The sequence below is a fragment of the Perna viridis genome, chromosome 8 (genome assembly GCF_037379345.1).
Source record: "Perna viridis isolate PV_CMFRI_1.1 ecotype Kerala chromosome 8, ASM3737934v1, whole genome shotgun sequence".
Taxonomy (NCBI): Eukaryota; Metazoa; Mollusca; class Bivalvia; order Mytilida; family Mytilidae; genus Perna; species Perna viridis.
This window is the reverse complement of record NC_142452.1, coordinates 10,161,895-10,184,474: the sequence shown is the minus strand read 5'-3', so window position 1 is coordinate 10,184,474 and position 22,580 is coordinate 10,161,895. Positions and strand designations below refer to the sequence as shown.

At 32.5% G+C, this 22,580-nt stretch overlaps 1 protein-coding gene across 4 annotated transcripts in view; it reads right to left on the bottom strand.

Moving 5' to 3' along the window:
* Window positions 1-2,809: 2,809 nt before the first annotated feature.
* LOC148609264 (uncharacterized) overlaps window positions 2,810-22,580 on the bottom strand; it is a 31,757-nt gene continuing 11,986 nt past the window's right edge. For all 4 annotated transcript variants that reach the window (XM_088541896.1, XM_088541895.1, XM_088541894.1 and 1 more), the window contains exons 2-5: window positions 8,860-8,954; window positions 7,004-7,114; window positions 5,214-5,367; window positions 2,810-3,734 (exon numbers count right to left, since the gene is read on the bottom strand). In XM_088541896.1, the coding sequence (XP_088398022.1) occupies window positions 3,699-3,734; window positions 5,214-5,367; window positions 7,004-7,114; window positions 8,860-8,951 (393 nt within the window). In that variant the 5' untranslated portion in view covers window positions 8,952-8,954 and the 3' untranslated portion in view covers window positions 2,810-3,698. The remainder of the gene's footprint in view (window positions 3,735-5,213; window positions 5,368-7,003; window positions 7,115-8,859; window positions 8,955-22,580) is intronic.

Here is a 22,580-nt window from a genome sequence, read left to right as displayed (position 1 = left end):
TCCAATAATTTTTACTATACAATTGTCTCAGAAGCCCCAATGACCCTTGTCACTCATTGCTACATTGCAATCAACGTATCTTTATGCCATCTTCAGTTAGATTGTTTTGCACAACTTCTTGTTTCCATCCTGACCTAATTTATACTAACAGTCTGTATGTACTACACTATACTTCAATTGAATTGGGTTTTGATACTGTAATGCTCTACTTGAATCAATTTATTAGGTCATTGAATGAAATTCAAAGAATTGTATCCTTTTAGAAAACCGTCTGATTTTGTTTCTTTATGAGTATTTGTTTAAATAACTGACTATATACACGAATCGATCGAAATGAAACCATTACAGTTTAAAAATATAAGTACACTACCAGGGAAGTCTGTACGTATCCTTTATTTTACTTATTTTACTTTAAAATGCAATTCACATTAATAAAACATGTCTGAATCTCCAAGGTACTAGCCCCTCTTATTCAAGTACCTTTTTAAAAGGTCGCGTTTTATCTTTCTTTCGCCAATACAGTTATGCATAAAAAAGTTTAATCAAAACAATACATCCTTTGTAGCAATCAGGAAGACATGAACAAGCCACATGCCTTTAAAACCCTTTTACGTCACAGCAAGACAGAGAAATCTGACCTTCTCAGACAAACCCTCGTCAGAGAACTTATTGTTCCATTTTGATGCGTTTTCCATGCTAGACATCCAATGAGCTGCTCGTGACCACGCCTTGCACGGCATTATCAGCAAAACGGTTTGTCAGGGACGATATGGAAGAAAGTTGAGCACAGGCGATATTTGTGTTTTTAACGTAAAGAAGTATTGACGGAATGTCACTGATTCAACGACTAAGAAATGTTAATGCTCTAAGATCTATTGTTAACATGAAGTCATCAGTATTCCGTGTCTATAAAATAATCAAGGAAACCAAAAGAATGTAATCCTGGGACAAAAACCAGACAGGGAAGACAGATACACACAACAAAGAACATAAAATAACCAAAATAATACATACACAGCAATAAAAGTAAATGAACAAATCGGACTCCACTAAAAACTGGGAGTCTGAACCAGGTGCACCGGTATGTTAAGCGTCCTCTGATTTTCTAAACATACCCGCCAAGTTGCTCATTAAAAGTAAAATCAGGGGTAGACGAAAGAGGAAAGGAAAACTGACATGAACAAATCTTACGACAATAAAATTTATATGTTGTGATGACTTCAATCTTAATTTGCTCCAGAAGCCTAACGACAAGAAGTCTCGCGTGGTACAAAAAGTCTGGCGCGGTAGAAAGGGGTATAAAATTTACTTTTGGTCCCGAATAAAATCTAATCTTACCCACATCATATTATTTTCTACTGATCAATATAATAATATCTTTGCTTTCGAATTTCTTATTTCGCTTTTGATAATCATACGCTGGAATTATACACTAACAATGTAAGGGTAGGTATGATCTATACAATCAATTGTGTTATATATATATATAAATGATATTAATGGGTTTCAGATAGCTTTAGATCATCTAAATTAAAGGAGGAGACCTTTTTATATCAGAGAACTACAAAGAAAAAGTAATTTTGATTTTATTTCCCTCTATGATAAGCACATTCTAGGAATTCTGACATTTTAAGCATTTTTTACTTTAATTATAATAGCTGATATAATACTAGTAGTTTTTTTTTAATTTTTTTAGTCATTAACCAGTATACATTGTGTCCCCAAAACAATGACGTCACAGGGAAGGCGTCTAACTGTGAGTAACATGTACTAAAATAGCATTATTGCTCTTTTTTTTTAGAATAAACTATTTTTTATTTGTGATATAACAGCTCCCAGTACCATTTTAAAATAAGCCCATGAAATGTAACACACCGATTTCCTTCGCAGAAGGTATATTCGCTATTTCAAAACCTCTACCAGAATCGGTAATAACCCCTGCCTTTATTTATATAATAGTTGTTGATAAACTGTCAATACCGTGATATTTAGACTGCCCACATGACACTGATATTGACTAAGACGGTGATGATGACCGGACAGCAGGCGAGGTCATTATCGCAGTCGCGGTCAATACCACTGTCCTACGACCACGATATTGACCACTTTATCAACAACTATTTTGGTTGTTTAATTGAAGAAACATATCTTTCATTTTTTGTTTCAGAAAGCGATGCAAATTGTGTTTCTGAGTCAGGAGCAGACGTGCGGCTCGCCATATTTACATTGAAAATTGCCTGATGACGAATGCGTTTGAATAAGGGAATGTAACTCTTATTCGTGACCGGGCATTATCACATCATGGTATTGACTGGTAAAACTTTTTACTACATATTAATACCACGTGAAATGTTTTATCCATGGAAATAACTGATTTTTCATTTATATGAAATAAATGCAAATAAGAAATAACAACGCAAACAACTTTGAGGCTTTGTAATGCCTTGTGATTTTTTTTTTCACATACTGTATAGTAGAGCCTAAAAGCTAGCTGAGTGATACATAGTAAATCAGGAAGCGGTAATAGGTCTGCGGAGGAGATTGGTACCACACGTATTTGATGCATGTTACACATACTTTGCCTATCAAAAGACGCAAAGAATACGCGGAAAGAAATCCCTGCAGTGATTGAAATAGAGTCCGTTGGTACTGTTTAACGACATCCTTTACAAAAATATGATGATTACTGATGATGTCGTAATTTTCTCGAAGTATATTTGATTGTGTAATTGGAATGAAAGTACAGAATCGCTCTCAGTAAACTCACTTCTAGTGTATTTTTTGGGTATCAGTTTACAAAAGATAAATATATGGAATTAAGAATTTATTAACATCTTGAAGATAACACACCAACAATGAAGTTTACAACTGATACAATGTTAAATAAAGTCTCTTAAGTAGGTACATCTCAGTCCATAAATAATCGTATGTTGTGCCCAAGTTGTTATTTTGTACTGTTAAATGTAAGGAAGTTTTCACTTTAATGTCTATTCATGGGTGACTTCTTCAATGATGTTCTCTGATCATGCATACATTTTTTGTGTTAAACACAATTTAACTAATTACATGAAGAATAGTAATACCGGAATTAGAAGCGAGGCGGAATCCGTGGACAAGAAAATATGTTTTCTGCAGAGAAAGTATGCAAACTATAAGCTCAAGTTGTAAAAAGGAGTAACTAGTTCACATCGAGATTTGAAGTGTACATTCTCACACATATTTTTTTTAAAAGCTTTTGATCAAAGGAATATCTACTGCGGAAAAGAAAAAGGGGAGCTAAGTATCATTCACCAATTCATAGATTGACAGTTTTCTTCTATAAATTTACAATTGACTGAATTTTGTTAAAGCAGTTGAAGCAATTAGATCTATATATATTCCTCTCACATGATGTACTTGTAACTTTCGTTTCGTGTGTGTCCTTAAGAAAATGTGCAAAATAACAACTTGTTTACAAAAACTCATAACGAACAAAATAAAATCGAAGTCGAAATTTCATCTCGGATATCACAAAGTTACGCTGCCAAATCGACCCATCACTACCTTGTCCCTGGCTTCCACGCAACCGAGAAATAAGTTCTCTGATCAATGTAGTCCTAACCAGACCAAATGAATGAGGTATTGTCCACACGGCAAGAAACAAACAAAATGGGATGAAGTAGAGGGAGAAATTTCCTCATATCAGTTGCTGCGTATCTTCATTCATATTCCACCCACAGGTCGGGGTTTAGTATCTACAAAATAAAGGTTCATGCAAGGAAAAATGACGGCGACATCAGTAGTATATTCAAACAGTCCTAATCGTCCTACATGAACACGCATTTAAGAAAAAGCATAGAAGCATGGAGAAAAGGTGAAAAATAGAACTTGAGTCTGTCCTAAATTTCAACCGGCATACGTTTTCGACACGTACTCATCTTAGTCTTATCAACATATAGTTTCCGTCATCTGACGTTTAGATCTAAAAGTGTTAATGACCGACGAAAAAAATTCTTTAATCTAGTTATAGACACTACATTTTATAAAGTTTGCAAATACGTCAAGGAATAAAAAAAAAGAAAATAATCTTTCAATCTGGTTTGATTAATTTTATGAGCAGTTTTACTGATTTAACTAAGTCAAGGTCTTTGTTGCAGATAAAAAATGATATTTTTTCCAATATCATATCCGACTGAAATACATATTCGTAGGAATGTATTAGTATGAAAAGGGGTCACAAATGTTAATCTATATGGTCAGATTCTTTCGAAGTGTTCAGTATATCACCACCGTCTTTGGCGATGAAAAATGAAATGTCCTGTTAAAAACAAACTGATGAAAAGTTGATAATACAAAAATGGTCAAAGTCTTATGAAAAGCATCAGAACTATCCCTCTGTGGACATTATTTCATAGCTCATTGACTTGAGTTTCCAATAAATTCTTTCACGTTTTCGAATTGAGTAATGTAGAATCATTTCATAAGTGATAAATTATTAATATTTCAAGATATTTTCACGACAGGGGGATTATTTTATCATCGTCCTTACACATTCTCAGAGGAGGAGCGATGACATTGTTTAAGATATTGCGTCATATCTAATTAGAAATGTTTTATCTTTTCTAGACTACCGCCAGGAAAATATATAATCCACTTAATTACAACAGAATCGTGTTTAGTTTCATTGTCTCTTTCTGACAAATTCAAAACAAATATATTATCTTGTTTCGTAGCGATTACTTGACGGATTCAACACGTGCTGAGAAGAATTCTTTTCATTAGCGACATCAATGTTGTTAAATCGTATTTACGTCAGAAAATACAACTTTATTGCCCAACTTGATGATATGCAAAAGTTTTTACTAACCGTAAACGAATATATACAGAATAATAAAAATGATAATACTTTAATTTAACTCAAAGTCTATAGGATACCCAATCAAATGTATTGGCAAACTTTGTTCCGATTTATTTTTACTTCTGTGTTTTGTTATTTTCATACTAGTTCAGAAACAAATATTATGCATTGTTTTATTTTAATGGTCTTAATGTATAATTTTTAGCCATTATAGAATGCAAAGGTAATAAATTAATAACAGAACTACCCGTTAACTAACCAGAATTGTGTGTCATTGAAAATGTTGCTGTATTGATATATAATCAAACTGACTTTTGATACAAATTTTACGTTAAAGCACTTATCTGTGTAGTTCTATTCATGTTTATGTTATTACCTCTTGATCATCGGGAATTTCTGGGTTCCGTCGTCGTCGCATTAGTTCTTTTATTAGTTGATATGGAACGTCATATTTTTGGGAATCCTTTTGTTCCTCTTGACTATTACTATTCCAGTATTCCTGGGAATCGGTCGTATGGTATTGGTCTAATCTAAAAAAAAAAATATAATGGGCCATTATTAGTGTTGTATAAATCTATTTTAAGAGTTGTGTTTTCACACACGTGTTTTGACGATATTTTGTCGTATAAAAACTCGCTTTGATGAATTTTAATTGTATTTTTAAATGGTTCAATGTTTGACTCCAATTTAAGAAAGCTTACATTCGTTTTTTGTAGTTTGCGAAATTTTTGTCGGAGTTTTTGGATATTGAACACCACGATTAGAACGCGTGTATCACGAGCTTTAGCGTAGTTATTTATTATGATTTTTTTATATAGCAGAATAAGGCGAGGCTGCGATGAGGACACATGTTAACAGAACACCCCCCCCCCCGAAAAAAACACAATGTATGATGCAACTGAGAAAAACAAACAAAAACGACTAAATATGTTATACTATTGGGGCAACTTACTAAATAATGTATTTTAACACTGAACATGACGATTTTTCTTTTTTGATCGTAGCAACTACGAACGTATTCTATATCTTATCACGATTCATGGTATACTTGTAACGCTTCTATTTTGATATATCTATTTGTACTGTTACGTCAAATTGAAAACGAATATACATATTTTTTGTATTTAATGAAGATTGACGAAACATTATGATAAAAGGAAACATATCTGCTAACTGCCAATAAAGTAAGATATGAACTGATATTTATTCGCTCTATGCCACACATACTGCATTTTATAAACACCTGAAGATGAATCTTTTGTCTGTTATCTGTCAACGACATATATTGCGTCTAATTTAAATGGAAATATGATTTTTGCATTATAAATATGAATACCATCTAAAGTGTTAGTCGAGAAATCTCTGAAAGATACCGTTACCCTAGATGTAAATTACCGTTATACATTGTTCTATTGTGCAGTCTTGGTCTGAAATAATTTCTCAATACATCGTTTACTCCGTTATATATTTAACTTTATTCGGTTAGGTAGGATGAGAAACACACTGTCCATCCTTTCATTTATTTTGTCAGTGCACCTTCACTTTATTTTTTGCCAAAAAGCCTTATCAATATGAACATAAAATTCACGGGGTAGCAAATCAAAAGTATGGTGTCGTTTATATTGATAATGATAATTTTTTATAGGATTTGATTACAGTCACAATTGGATGTGTTATTGAGTGAAGTTTTTGGCGTGTTTGATTGTAGTTCCGGTTCCGGTTCATATTTACTCACATCAAAGTGGGCGACAAAGGCCTTAGAAAATTAGTTTAACAGCACCGCCTGTCAACAGTAAGGATCTATTGGTCATTTATGTGTCTTTGTGTCATTATTTTACTTGTTAGTTTAATTTTGAAGAAGTGTCATGGTTCTGTTACCTGAGATTTTATTACTTTTGTTGTCGGAGCATTACAGTGCATATTTAAAGGTGTGTTTTTGAAGACCTTTTGGTGATTTCTTAAAATATTTACTAATATGTATTAAGGTTATGCTGGTTCATTTATTGCGTTCGCCACATCTGTTCTGTTTTTGCCATTGGTTGTAATGTAATTTTTTATACGATCTACTTGATTATGCTTTCCATGGTTGTAATTTTTATATGATCCAGTGGTGATTATGCTCACAATGGTTGTAACTTTTTATATGATCTGGCTAATTATACTTACAATGATTGTAACTTTTTATAAGTTTCAGTCAAATCTGATTCCAGATGATGACTATGGGATACATCTCTTTTAGCGGCAACTCCCAAACACCGGGGAGCATATGGGAATCTCCTGGAAAGGAAAACGATATAACAGAAAATAAAATAATTTTCCACGAAATAAAAAAAAGGACTCAATACCAAAATGAGAGATAAATGGGTTAACAGATTTTACATTAGACTAAATTGACCTCAAATGAAATAATCATAAATAAACCAATTAAAGATATTTAAAGAGCAATACAAACAAGAAATTGTGGTTTTGTTATCCGGTCATTGAAATTTAAAAAAAAATAAATAAAAAAACAAAAACAAAAAAACAAAAAACAAAAACAAACAAAAAACAAACAAAAACAAAAACAAAAAACAAACGAACAAAAACAAACAAAAACAAACAAATCTATAACAATCTCTTTTCTAATAAAATACTATTGTAAATATCTGAGTGACGAAATCAAGAAATAAAGAAAAGAAAAAAGTAACATGGTATTTACACGGTTATATAAATGTGCATAATTGTAACGATATCTCATAAATCTTGAGAGAAATATCAGCGTTGAAAAAAAGAAATAAGTTGTAGAAATGACGGACGAAGCAATTTCTCTTATTACTCCTATTTGGGAAGGTTTAATTTCAGTAAGTTAGTCATTTGTACCCATCGTTAAGTCAGCAATTAAAGTCCTGCCAATGTAAACTTCATCAATTTCATTTCTAATAATTTCTGACCTATAGAAAATTTTTGATACATTCATGAGAGTTTAATGCTGTTTTCGGTAACTTGAATAAACCAAACACTTTGTTAAATAAGAAGAAAATTGATTTTCTGCTTGATTTGAAAACTAATACTTAGAACTCCCATGAATTCTTATCCCAACAAAAAACACGATATTAAAACGGCAAAGAAAGCAAAGCTCTTACAGAATTCTTTCTATATCTTTGGATGTAATTCAAACCTTAAAGTATAGAACATACTTTACGGTGGACTTTGATTTGTTGGGCGGCTTTAGCTAAGATATTTTAGATACTATGTAACTAGATGACTTTCTACTTCAGTAGTAGTTGTATAACACACAATGTCTGATTCCGTTTATCAAGTGACTTTTGTTCAACGACAAAAAGAAGCCATTTCGTTTACAATACCTACCAACCGGTCGTAAAAGAGATATTTATTATAATCATGTCGATTATACCAAGCGATGGTACGTTATCAATGAACGTCATATTTTCATCATTTGAACTGCTTGACAAATTGTCATTATAATTGAAAAAAGATATACATAATAATGGGCGTTCGTTTAGAATTGAGAATAATTCAATTTTTTTTGTGCCGCTTTTCACGCATTTCTAATGTGTTGTTTGCGTTTAAAAACTGGTTAAAAGTGTATGAATTACTCATCTTGTTATGAGAAGTAATAGTAATAATATCATTGAATCATTATCATTTTTGCAAGGTTATCTTTTTATTTGCAGCAGCTGCAATACGTAGAACCAGAATCAAGCGTGAATGTCGTAACACATCGACAGAAAACTGATAAATTGAATTATCTAATGTACGCTACCTCTCCAATTTGCTTTTAGGAGAGAAATTGTGCTATTTTATTTCTAGTTAGGGAAATATTTTTGTTATATTTCTAACCCAGCAAGACGAGAATAATTTTCATTCTGTTTCCAAAAATTGTTAAGATGATAAAACAGTGTATTCAGCAACTCCGACATGTATTGATCAGTTTGGCAATGAAGCTATACAGACGAAAATGAAGTATGACGAGTATGAAACATATGATTCTTATATTTGAAAATCTATGGAGTAATACTTACTCACAAAACCGCCGTCTAGGCCTTCCTGTGACCATTCCTGTCAGCAATAAAACGGACACTGTCACGAATATCCCTTCAATAGGTGCATTCATACTCTGAAATTTAAAGTAAAACGTCCAATGTCTGATATGTAGTTACTATTTTAAGAATTTCACAATAATTCCAACAGAATATCAAGAAAGGGGAAAAAGCATTATTAGGACATGTCAACAGTTGCCAAACTCGTAAAGCTTCAATGCATTGCTTACACTATCAACACACCTATCACATAAAGGTTATTATAATACCTCCAAGGAGACTAAAGGCCATGCATCATCAACAAATTGTAGTTTATTAAATCTATGGTTTCACACCCAATCCATCCTCATAACGATTTAAAAACGGAAAACTCAAAAACATGTGTAAGAACTGAACTTCCTTTCCGTCCTTCCAGTTATGGTGCACCATCGAATATACAAAAGAATCGTGAAATGAATGTAAAAACTCATTCAAAACACATTCAATGCCCTATTATAATTTCGTTAAAAAGTACACAAAACTGAGCTTTTAATATTACAAATTAAAAAAACCTTTTTATTGTTATTTTGCCTTTATAGGAACAATATTACCTAAGCGCTTAACAAATTCATTTTTTTTTTATAATTAATACATAAATATTTTTTCCAGAAAAGAGAACATTGAAGAAAAAAGTACATTTTTTAAACCAAGCATTCTTAGCTCTAATTAGTGATTGCCTTATGTGCTTGAATGGACTCTGTCCTTACTGCTTATGTTTCTTTTAGAAATTGTGAATTGCGATGCCAAGAAAACAATAGCATCATTTTAATTAAATGTAATAAGTTTTAAGGTAAATTATCTTTACTTTGATTATGAAGTGTAAAAAAATTGGTCTTTTTTATCAGTTAAACGACTGATTTTGTTTAAATACAAAAAATAAGTTCAACATCCGTTTGTAATGATAGAATGTGATTTATACTTGTTAAAGATTTTTTGCGCTTCGTTACTTGTCGCAGTGATTTGAAAAAAAATATAGCTGCTACATATACTATTCACGTACAATTTTCCGGTAAGTAAATTTGTTCTAGTTTACCGATTTCATGATGTCATAATCAATGAAATACGAAAAACGTCGGATTCAGATTTTATCATCGTATCAAGCAGCATCGAGAAACGAAGACGTCTTAGGTTTCACCTGTCACATATTAAAAAAAAAACGATGGAATTCTCGTCTCAACATTTAGCAACCAATTTGATACGTTGATTGTACTGTTCCTCGAATAGTTGTTATATATGGTCTGACTGCAGTTGGACTAAAGGTTCCCAAGGGTATTCACCAGCTTAGAAGTGAGATTTATTGGACTTAAATTTTATCATGGCTTATTTACCGAATTTGCAATATTACAAAATTAAAAAAAAAACAACAAACATACAAACAAAAATCTAAAATTCCGAGGTTTTATTTTTTACATTGCACATCGTTCAACCTTTCGGAATTCATTTGTTGCATTGTACATCATTCAATCTTTCGGAACTAGATTTATATATATTTTTTGGACAGTTTTGATACTGATTATGGTTGATTATTTGTTAACAAATCAACGCTTAGGTCTTGCAGATGAAACATTAATTCCTTATTTAATTACGAGGGTAGTAATATGCATTACAAAAAAAATAGCGTTATGAACATTAATACTTGAAATGAATCTTACCATTGTGAAATAAATATCCAATACACTATCAAGTTCATGTTAGCTTTTATCATAATTTCCCCCTTTTTTTCGCCCCGTGCAGGTCCGGGTGTTAAAAGAATAGGCCTGCAGCAGCGCTAAGCTTGTCGTATAAGGCGAGTAAATAGTGCTCAGAAACCTAGCCGGGGGCTAGGCGCTCTGCCCACAGAGCAACTGGGATGTGTGCCCCAGGTGGTGGAATGGGGTACCCCTGGCGTGTTACATGCTGGGGTTGTCAGGCTATAATACGGAAAACCTGACCGCAAACCATAGTGGTGCACCGTGTTGGGAAAGATGCCACGTTCTTCGCACGTTAAAGAACCCTGCTGTGGTATTCGATAGGAGTAGGAACCTTTGCGCTCCGCCACAGGAGGCTAAATTGCCAGACCTTACCCATCCCCCCTTTTTCCAGTGGCAATCAAAATTTGTCGACCCTATTATCCTTGTGACCCATCCTTTCTTTTTTTCATTTCATGTTCATTTTATCATCCATTTCATGTTCATTGTCTGAATATAGCTGAAATATTGCTGCTCGGACGTTAAACCCCAACAAACAAACAAACAAACTTTTTTTTCGTGTCATTCAATATTTTAATTTAATTGGTACTGAAATAAGCAAAGCTAGTCTTACTGATGTTTAGTCAGAGAAAATGGTCAAGGTAGGAAATAATATAAGGTTGTACTTACTAAATTACCATATGTACCTTAATCATATATTATACTTTTCTGTATAGAGCAATCTCGTGAGGTATATCTGATACAATTATACATACAATAACCAACCGAAAGTATTAACGCCATCTTTAATTTCTCTTTTCATTTAAGAATCACTGCGTGGAACCGAAAATTTGTCAATATCTTGGTTGCATGAATTGTTTAATGCTGCAGAAATGAAAGAGCATCCTGAAAGATATGATCCTTTATCGTAATTAAGGAAATATCCACTGGTTTCTCTATAGCGTTACTGTGTAGACTGAAGCGTAGATGGGATGGAGATCCATTCACAAAATGGAAACACTTCTATGGCAAAAGGTCTTCCGTATCAATTTCCATTTTGGAATAATTTTCCAACTTAATGAATTTTTATTATAAATAATTAATTGTCCTAATTGTCTTTATTTGTGATTGAAAAGGTTAAAACAATCATTTTTGAAAAAAAAGAAGTTTAGTTCATTTTGCAGAAAACCTCGAATCTTACATTGTGTGGTATTATTTGTTACTTTCCTGTAAAAACAGACATTTCGAAATGCCAATTAGACTGCAACGATATTCCCCAAAAATTGTGACCCTTAAACAACCACCAATCAACATCCGAATATATACTAGTAATTGTTTTGGCAAACAACGAATATTAAATAAGTTATACAATATCACAAACGATTTTCCAAATAGTTTTATTAACAGGAGCGTACAAGTGAACACTAAAACTAAAACTATAAAAGTTAAAATACATAGTTAAAATGCTTAACTACATCCACTGAGTCACCAAAAATAGATTACAAATACATTATTTTAGCAAGTAATGGTTTAAAGTAGTTAGTTAATGGTCTGAAGACTACAGGAAAACTTATAACAAATCATAACTGCATTTATGTATGTACCTTTTCAAACAGCATGAAGTAAATGACAGGATGACTGTGATGCTTAGTATTTATTGTACTAAAGAATGTATTTATACGATGTTATTCTCAATCAGAAGATGCTACTATTCATGGATTTTGTATCTATTAAAATATGTCTCCAAGTGTTTAGTAATTGAAATTAAGAAACATAATCAATGTCAATCGAAAATCAAAGTATCATACAGAGGATAAAGCTCATATAGTCGAGATGTTTGCTATTACTAAAAGGTAATGTACATTTCATCCATGATAAGAATAATCATTAATATTTTGATAAAAAACTATCATCAGTTTTGTGATAAACCTCAGCATCCTGATAATTTAATTCAGTACTAACCGTAAAGTCAGAGGGCAAGCTTGTTTTGCTACACACAAAGGGCAAGTCCGTTATAAATCAAATATATGCTGCGTCTGATATGTTTTCAACAGCTACACGTATCTTAACATGAATTTTTCTGCTAATTTCTCTGTGTTAAAAACTCATAGTAACAAAAAAACTTTAGCTTAGAAATTTCCCTTCAACTTCACTTTATCGAAAAGTTGATTAAATCAAAGTTAAAAAGATGACATTCTTTAAAGTAATATTCTTTTATCCAGAATCCGCTTCCACATAGTTTTAAGAGTAATCAAGGGAACCAAGGTTATAGCAGTAATCAAAAGAATGTAATCCAGGGACAAAGACCAAACATGGAAAACAGACATACACAACAAAGAACATAAAGTAACAAAATCATACATACAAAGTAACAAAAGCAAATGAGGAACTCGGACTCCACTAAAAACTGACTGGGAGCATGGATCAGATGCACCAGTAGGGTAAGCGTCCTCTGTTTTTCTAGAAACACCCGCCGAGTTGCTCACAAAAAGTCAAGTCCGGGGTAGACAAACGAAGAAAGGAAGACTATGACCCGTTGAATATATCAGTTTTCATGGTGCAGATGGATACACCATAACGATCCACATAAAGACGTGTTATTCCAAGGAAACTAACTCGCACAACCCCGGGGACTATTTGACTTTCTCATGTAGCATGGAAAAATAATCTATCTTTTCCCCAGTAAATAAACCTATCTTAATCATGGTAAAGGTTTGGAACAAATACTAAAAAGTTATTAAGTTAAAGCCTACGTTCTTATAGGGTTGGTTTATTAGAAAAGTGTGTACTGTATGATGTAATGAGGTCTCACTAACCACTTCTAACGTTTCCATTACTTTACATGTTAAAAAAGTAATTTTCAAAGTCTCACTGTGAATTCCCAGGACAAATGACATCTTAAAGTTGCATACTGTTGCGAAGCTTGGAAAGTTAGGCTTCCAAAATCATTATGCTAATGGTACGATGATAGTAGAAATTCTTCACAAAATTTACTTGAATAAATAATACTGAAAATCCACATTTTTACCTGTTCTGCTAACTGACAACATGGAGGCCAATTACTCACACATGTAAACAATATTCATACACTTTTGTAGTTAATTACATATATGATTTTAAAGTACACATTCTTAGCTTTATTTTGACTACTTTTAATCATAATACATGCAAATAATGCACTTACAATGCATATGTCTAGGTTCAGTGTGTTTTTGGTACTACATAGGGGGGTGGTCATTTGACCCGGAAGTGGTTAGTGAGACCTGAACCAGTCTGTGTGGTGAATGAGTTATTCGCGTAAAATGTATAAAAACCAATAACTAAAAAATAATTCACTACCACCTAGATTCGAATTTTAATTCTAAGAAGTGGACAAAACAGTGTCAAAAGCAGCAGACATATCATGAAAATTTGATTTCCTTGACTATTAACCTGAATAACATACAAGAAGTTTGAATGTGTCTGAGATTGATATCGTTCTCTCGAAGATGCGATTTCTTACTAATGACAGAAAACGCCAAAAATTAAATTTCAACGAAATGCTCTGTTAAATAACTGAGTTTTAGGTTTTTTTTTTAAATTTTTCGAAAAAATGTCTAGACAATTTTTGTAGCTATTACTATTTCTGAATTTACAAAAGTAAAAGAATAATTGAGTTTATTAGGAGTCATTTTATTAACCACTAGATTGCGTACAAAAAGAAATTTTCAAAATGGCACATCGATATTACGATCTCCAGGCAAATAAGCAGTTTCTGTCCCAAAAGTTGCAAATAGGAAAACAAAACGCAGAATATCGAAAAATATAATTACCACAGTGACTTCTGGCGCAGTTTCAGCATCTAAATGTACTTATATAAGTGTTAAACCCCAATCCGTGCTACATGTAAAGAGTTTCGTTATGAATTTATACATCAGAAGTAAAGAAACCCCTTTAGAATAGCTACATCTCTTTTGTTGCTGTGGGCGTTCAGATCACACCCTTTAATTTAAATTTCATGTCATTACAATTGGTAAATTCTCACCTCTTTGAAACCAAATCGATACTGGCGATTTTCTTTACATTTGATGATTTATAGAATGAGCTTATGTTCTTCCACAAATTAGAACCTCAAGTGTATCAAAGCAATATACAAAAAAAATTTTAAAATAATGTAATGTCAATTCAATTGTTGACTATAATTCCCTGTCATCAAACGTTATAGCAGTCAGTATTGTTTTGTCGTGGATTCAATTGATAATCTATCTACGTTCTACGATTAACATATAAACTATTAATTTATAGGATCGATTTCTTAGATTGATTTGAACCTTTATCAAGCTGATATAATTAATTTAAAAAAAAAATCAAATTTAAAATATTTTGTTCTTCAGTTACATTGTTGCACATTGCGTTTGAAGACGGCATTTTTCACTAATAACACTGTATCTTGTGAAATTTTGCATGATTAAATGTTAAACTCAAGAAATGCAAACTACATTTTTTATATAGAGAGTTGCGAATACACCTTTAATCACAAGCAATTATATTCCATTATTTCATTATACATGACAAAGTTCTCTCAGAAGTTCTTTCCGCACGGGGTTTGACACAAAATAAACTTATATCATCGATTCTTTCAAACGTACAACTTCACAATTCCTAGTGAATAACTACGTCATAGTTCATAAAGGAATGACAAAGTCTAAGTTCATGTCAGAATTAGAAGTCAGAATTACAAAATTGTTGTCTGTAGTCACACGAAATTATTGTTTACGACATACAGGTTTTACGACATTGTCGAAAACCCACTTACGTCTTTGCCAAAATTGTGCATGTACACGGGCATGGATGACCAAGAGACAGAACAAAAAGCAGATAACAGAGCTATTTTACAAAGCATAGAATGCTTGCAACGTGCAATAAATAACTTGGGTGTAGAAAATGAGAATTTACATAAACGTTTAGGTCAACTGGAGTCTGAAAAAAAGAGAAATCAGTTCGATTCAGAAGTCCCGCCATTTGCATTGTCTGGCCGGCATATTACAAAAACTGTCCCTTAGACTAATGCAGCCGACAACAGGAGTTCTAATGTTTATCAAAGGGAGTTTGAATGCATTAAAGATGCCCTAGTGAAAACCAAACTGCCCATTGATCTTAAATTGTTAGATTCTATGTCGGGTATCAAGAGACAAGATCAGCCACAGCTGAATATTATCACAAAGTGTGCCCGTTATGCTGAAACCGGTTTAAAGCTTTTAGCGACGTTTGATTCAAATGTAACTGAAGATGATTTGACAAAACTTTATACTACTTTTGTTGCACAAGTAAATTACCTGCAGTCAGAATATGCAGCCCTTATAGTTGTTAAGGGACAGTTTGATAGTGATACCGCCACTTTGTTTAAATGTTTAGAAAAGAACACTAATAGTTTAAAGGTGACTCACTGGATAATTTGCGTTCAGCAGCTGAAATTTCTGCAGCCAAGGTTACAACGAAGAAGGAGCAGGACATTCCAAGACGATATGGTGGTTATTACGGCCGAAGTGGCTATTTCTCAAACAGATTTTACAGTCGTGGTCGTGGAATGAACTATCATACACGTAATTCACAAGATGACAGTAATATGTTTAATTCACCCAACCGTGATGATTCTACCTAAATATGGGGTTTCCGTCTGAGTGCTTACTACAATGGACAAATATTGGTTCTTCAGATACTGTAAACAGTTGGCTTGAACACGGTGTAGATATTCCGTTTGACTCTGTACCAATACCTTTTTCTTGTAAAAACAGAACTTTCAATTCAAAGGAACATGTATTTATATCAAGTGAGCTTAAAAGATAAGAAGAACAGGGTATTATTAGTAAAGACAATAGTGTTCAATTTATTTCGCCAATTAACTGTGTGTCAAAATGAAATAACAAATTTAGGCTAATTACAGACTTTAGAAAATTAAACTCTTGTATTACTACCAAAAACTTTAAGTATGAAGATATCAATTTTGTGTTAGATTTTGACAAGCTAGTAACATTAGATATTAAGGATGGATTTTATCATGTACCCTTATCTAAATATTCCCAAAATTTTATGGGGTTTATGTTTAATAATCAAAAGTATACATGATGTAAACGACCGTAGGATGAGGCGGATTTATCGGGACACAGGAGGCTCAAGGATTGTGGACGTACGAGTTCCATTACAAAAATTCGAACATCAGAGAGATGGTAGCAGTTCTTTTCTCACTCAGAGCTTTTCGAAAAATTGCACAGGGAAAGTGTAATCTGATACTCTCAGACAGTGTGTCGACAGTAGCGAATATAAACTTTCAAGGGGGTCCCAGTCCAGATTTGACTCATATAGCTGCTCTGATTTGGTCGGAAGCTTTACAGAACAATGTCACATTAACCGCCAAATACTTGGCAGGAGCGCAAAACACACATGCTGATTTCCTTTCAAGGAGGGTGCTTCAAACCGATTGGATGTTACACCCAAAACTGTTTCAAATCCTGGACAAAATCTGGGGTCCACACACAATCGACAGGTGTGCCTCTATAGCAAACTGACAACTGAGGTTATACAACAGTCTTTACTACGACCCGGAAACACAGGGAGTAGATTGTATTGCCCAGATAGATTGGGGGAAACACAACAATTATGTGAACCCACCGTTTTGTTTAATTCCGAAAATATTGAGACTTATAAAGGAGCAACAAGCAGAGACAACCCTGTTAGCTCCATACTGGAAATCAAAGCTTTGGTTTCAGACTCTCAAGGAGATGTCGATAAGCCCCCCAATAAAATTGAACAATTTAAGACAAACATGCATAAATATGGGAGTTCAACCGGAACCTTTAACGAATCCACGGTGGAAACTTTAAGTCAGTATAATAGATATATAATAGATATATTGAAAAATTTAAAAGCTTTTGTGCATCCAAAAACATTAAATTCGAACAGTTAAATGACAATACTAGTATTTTTGCTGAATTTCATAATTCATAATTCATAATTCAGTGACTATTACATTTTTGGCATAAAAAATGATTCATAAAGATCCGGCTTTGAGGTGTGTATTCCTCCATCTGATGTCCCAAAAACTGATCCTTTATGTGCATTAAAACAGTATATATGTAGAACTCAAGATTTCACTCATGAATCTGGTCCTGTATTTTTGTCGTTAAATAAAGCTTACACAGCAATTAAGGCTGAGATAGTTTCCAAAATACTGAATGAAGCCATTAGTTTAGTTGGTTTAGGTGGTAAGGGTTATACGGTAAAGTGTTTTCGGCTAATGCAGCTTTAAAAGCTGGTTGCAATCCAGATACTGCTATGTATATAGGGAGGTGGAAGACCAAGGAGGTCTTTTTTAATCACTATGTTTACCCGTTGGCCCCTTCAGGGTACACAACAGGTATTAAAGAGTTTGAAGGACTTGATTATACTCATTGAGCTTATAATGAAATAGTTTTCAATGGTTTTATACAAGTACTACATAACATGTTTGATAATGTTATATATTGCCTATGTTTTAATATGACATTTGTAAAATGTTTCTTGATCACAATCATAGACAATGGGTTATTAATATTGAGGCATACATATTTACTTAAGCTTTAGAAAGAGAGGAATTTCTTTCCATACCTAAAATGGTGTAAAATTGTTGAATTTGAGTTATATTTGTGTAATATACAAGTTGAATAAGCTTTGTAAAAAATTCATTTCACATTGCAAACTTTGTCAGTAGACATGATATTTTGCTGAGCTCTATATTAAGGCGTTTAATAAAGTATTGAAATCTTTGTAGTGTGACGTAAGTTTTATTTCCATTATATAAACTGTAGTCACACGAAATTACTGTTTACGACATACAGGTTTTACGACATCGTCGTAAACCCACTTATGTCTTTGCCAAAATTGTGCTGGTTATAATTTGATTGTCATAAGTACATTCATTGATGATTATTTGTTCCATTCTGTGTACATGTATCATTTGGTGAAGATGAGGCATTTAATAAAGTATTGAAATCTTTGTAGTGTGACGTAAGTTTTATTTCCAATATATAAATCATAATTCATTTACTAAGTCACAATAAATGTTGAAAAAATTGAATTATACCTTCTAGTTATATTTCTGCGCCTCCTAAAATAGTAAAACAAAACAAAACAAAACAAAAAGCAAGTTAGTTGACATATAGTTAGATTCTTTATAAAGTATCGTTTAATATGATTGGTATTTGTCTTTTTTAAATAGGAACTCATCTGATACGTCTTCCAAACGTGATAGATGTGGTATTACGTCATTGAACCTGTTCGTCAAAAATTATTTTACATAATTTTCCTTCTCACTAAAATTGATTAAATACAACAAAACAAAATTAACTCCACTAATAGCAAGAATTTTCTCGTCCAAATAAAAAAAAGTACATTAACTTCGAGGAAGCACTGCTGTTAAATTTCGTTAATAATGGGTAGAAAATAATCAGGCAAAACGAAAATTTTGTTGTACTATGAAAAAATAACCAAGAGTTAATGTCATTGGGTAGAACGAAAATTGAAATAACGGTTAACTCAAAAAATAAATTTATTTCATATAATTACATATAATTTCTGATACTGTTATATTTGGAACTTCTTTGATTTTCAATTAGGACAATTATGATGATGTTTTAACCAGGTGCAAAGTTGTTAACGCTGTCATTTAACCTAATGTTAGAATACACCATAACATAATAGTTACATCATTATTTAAAAGGTAAGTGATAGAAAATTACTTTGTTCCGCATCTCTAGAAATTAAATAATTAAAATTTATGAATAGGCAAGAGAAATAAATGTCCCCTTGTTATTTTCTCTCAAATTTGCATGAAATAAGAAGTCGGATATCGAAAACAATTATAACGAAAAGTTCATTATGTAATTCGTCGCTCCACGTTTGTATTTTTTTCTATTTCAGTTCAAAATCATGTTTTATTTTTGTATATTTACTTACACAGGCATAGTAATGATTGGCGAATGAGCAACTATGTACAAAGGTTTAGCCATGCTATGTTTTTGTAACGTTAGTTACCTCTAAAAAACATTACTACTTTTTGTAGAACAAATAATAGATGAAATACTAGTATTATTTCTGCATTCTTGATACATGGATTTCTTACTAAAAAAACGAAGCGAAAAGGATGTCATCCACTTAGTTTGTGTACGTTCTTTTTGTTATGAGAGTAGTATGTATAGAGCTCATTCATGTCTTGCTTTTTAAGTTGGAAATATTCCCGAATCTTTATCACTTGATATAAAAAAGATCATGCATGCTAACACGCGCTGGATTGTTATATATTCATCCAATAAGGTGTAGTTTTAGATAACATTTGACTCTAGGTTACTGTAACACAAACGTTACGTCATATATATACTTCAGAGAATTTCAAGGAAGTTTGGCATTGTTCGAAAATAAACAGTACACGTGCATGCATCGATATGGCTTTGGTTTCATAATGCAATCTTCCCTTCCGCTCGACAAACAGGTCATTACCATTTAAAATAAAGATTATCTCCAATGAAGATACTGCTTTATGTAAGTATATTAGAATAATATTGTTGATAATTGTTATAAAAGGGTTGGGTGGGTTCGATTATTTTGTTTAAAAATCAATAAAATGGGTGTTTATTGAAACTGAAGTCATGGAACTTCCGCGATAAAGCTTTGTTGGAAAGTATTGCTGGCACTTCAATTAACTACAAGAAATGTATATGTATCGTTTAAAGTATTCAAATGCCAACCTTTTGGGTTAGGCGTAAAGATACGGTCACTAACGTTTGTGTTTTATTTTTAACATTTAAGTTATTATTGGCCAAGCATTATTAAACTCATGACAACCGATTAAATACACCCTAGTCTGCGTTTAAAAAATGCATTGACCAAAAACATTAAGAACACCTCTTAATAAAGATTTTCGCAAAATACTAAACAATTTAAGTGTTGATAATGTAAGTTCAATATTACTCCAATGAAGGATTTGTTTAAAATTGTTGGTCAAAATAATTAATAAAATAGTTGACAGTTAAAATCTCAAAAGATTATTGAAAGTGATTTATTGCATGTACTGGTGTCTATCCGACATTAAGTCATTTTTTCAATAATAAAATTGTCTTACTATATTGAAGTTCAGACGTACTTTAAAACAAGGAATTATAATTGACAGATTAAACAATTTTTTTCATTTGTATTATGTTTTATCTTAAAGACGACGAATTACAACGGAGAATGTATTAATGATATGGTGAGGGCGACCATGAAATAGGTTTTTCTGATATTGCCTTCATTTTATCACGATTTTTTTTCTCGAAAGAATGTAAAAAATGATCGTCCGATCAGTTTTCTGAATTTTAGACGATATGTTCCTTTGCTAATTCTAGTTATTCACAATTTATCTTTTCCAAGCAGTAACCTTGACAACATTAGTTAAATTTGAATTGCAAAAGAAACTATTTCTTAAAGTTCAAACTACGATAATCAATTAATTTTGAAACTTTGTTTAGATTTGTCTTAAATGTTAACCTCTCGGAATGAATTATAAGAAATGTCAGATTTTTGTTTGGAATATGTTTGCTTAATTAATAGCATAACGCTGGTTTCAGAAAAAAATATACACAATAATTGGCTGAGGTCACGTGCATTTTGAAAGTAGAACATATGTTTACTTACTGCACAATTTTAGAAATTCTTCATCAACATAATCATAATTTATAACTACAGCGGCTTAAAGTCCCACATAAGGACGACAAGAATCACAGTTTTAGTTTATAACGATTTTTATTTGCTCAAGGAACAAGCGGGTATATGACACAAAATTTTCCAACCTACATGGTCTTCTCCCCGTCAATGCAGTTTCAATATAGCACAGAAGCATGCAACCATTCAGCAATAACTTTTAATGGACATTTACATACAAAACAGCAACAATGATACTAGTAGGAAAAATATCTACACCAGTAGACACCCTTTTGACAAATGACTTAACTTACAAGGAAGCGTTTCGATTTTTTACGTATATTAATTCCTCATCAAAGATAATTATATCAGTTTCACTTGACGGACTCTCGTCAACGATAGTGATCAAATGAACATTAATTTCTTTTGGTAGATTTAATCCAGCTAAATTTTGTAAAAGAGTTTCTCGGATCTCAGAAGAATTTTGACATTCTATGAAAAAGTGATAAACATCTTCACTCAGTGCCCAACATCTGCACCGTGGACTTGATATAACATTTACTTTAAATCGGAAAGGTCCGCATTAATGAATGAAGATGCACATCGCAGTTGAGTTAATATGACATTAAGTTTACGTGGACCAAGTGAGTAGTAAAAAGGTTTTGGTCTGTATAAACTAGGTTCCTGACGCAACAGTACGTTTTTAAATTTAGAGGAGGGTTGTAGTTCGCGAGTAGTTCTATCAAGTTTATTCTAGTCGCAAAACGAGGATCATAGCAACCCCAACATGAGGAGTTTGTGATCTTTCCTGTCACTAACTTCAAAACCAACGTTATCATCTGCTAGCGTAACTTTCAAAATGACGTTAAGTTAACAATATTGATGGCGATAGCTTAAGACACAAAGTTTTACAATAACAACAATGTTATATAATATATAACTTCCGATACAAAGTTTTCTCGTCGTGAATTATAAAATTTAAAACTTTCAATACCTAGTACAGGATAAATAAACGACTACGACTGAACTTCCTCTAAGAATCATTGATATTACAATATTTTTTATTCTTTTGGTTTTGTGTACATTTTGGATAAATTCCTTTCATAGCTAAAGCTCAAATGATTTAATCTGAAAGTGAAACGGTGGGAAATTCTTGGACAAGACATCACAGGAAACACCAAAGGAACAACACACATCAATCCGTATTTAATAAGGAAAAAATGAAAAAAAGTAAACACAGAAAAATGTACAGCATGAACCCAACTAAGACCGATAGTAAAGCAAATACGAATGCCACTTATAATGACT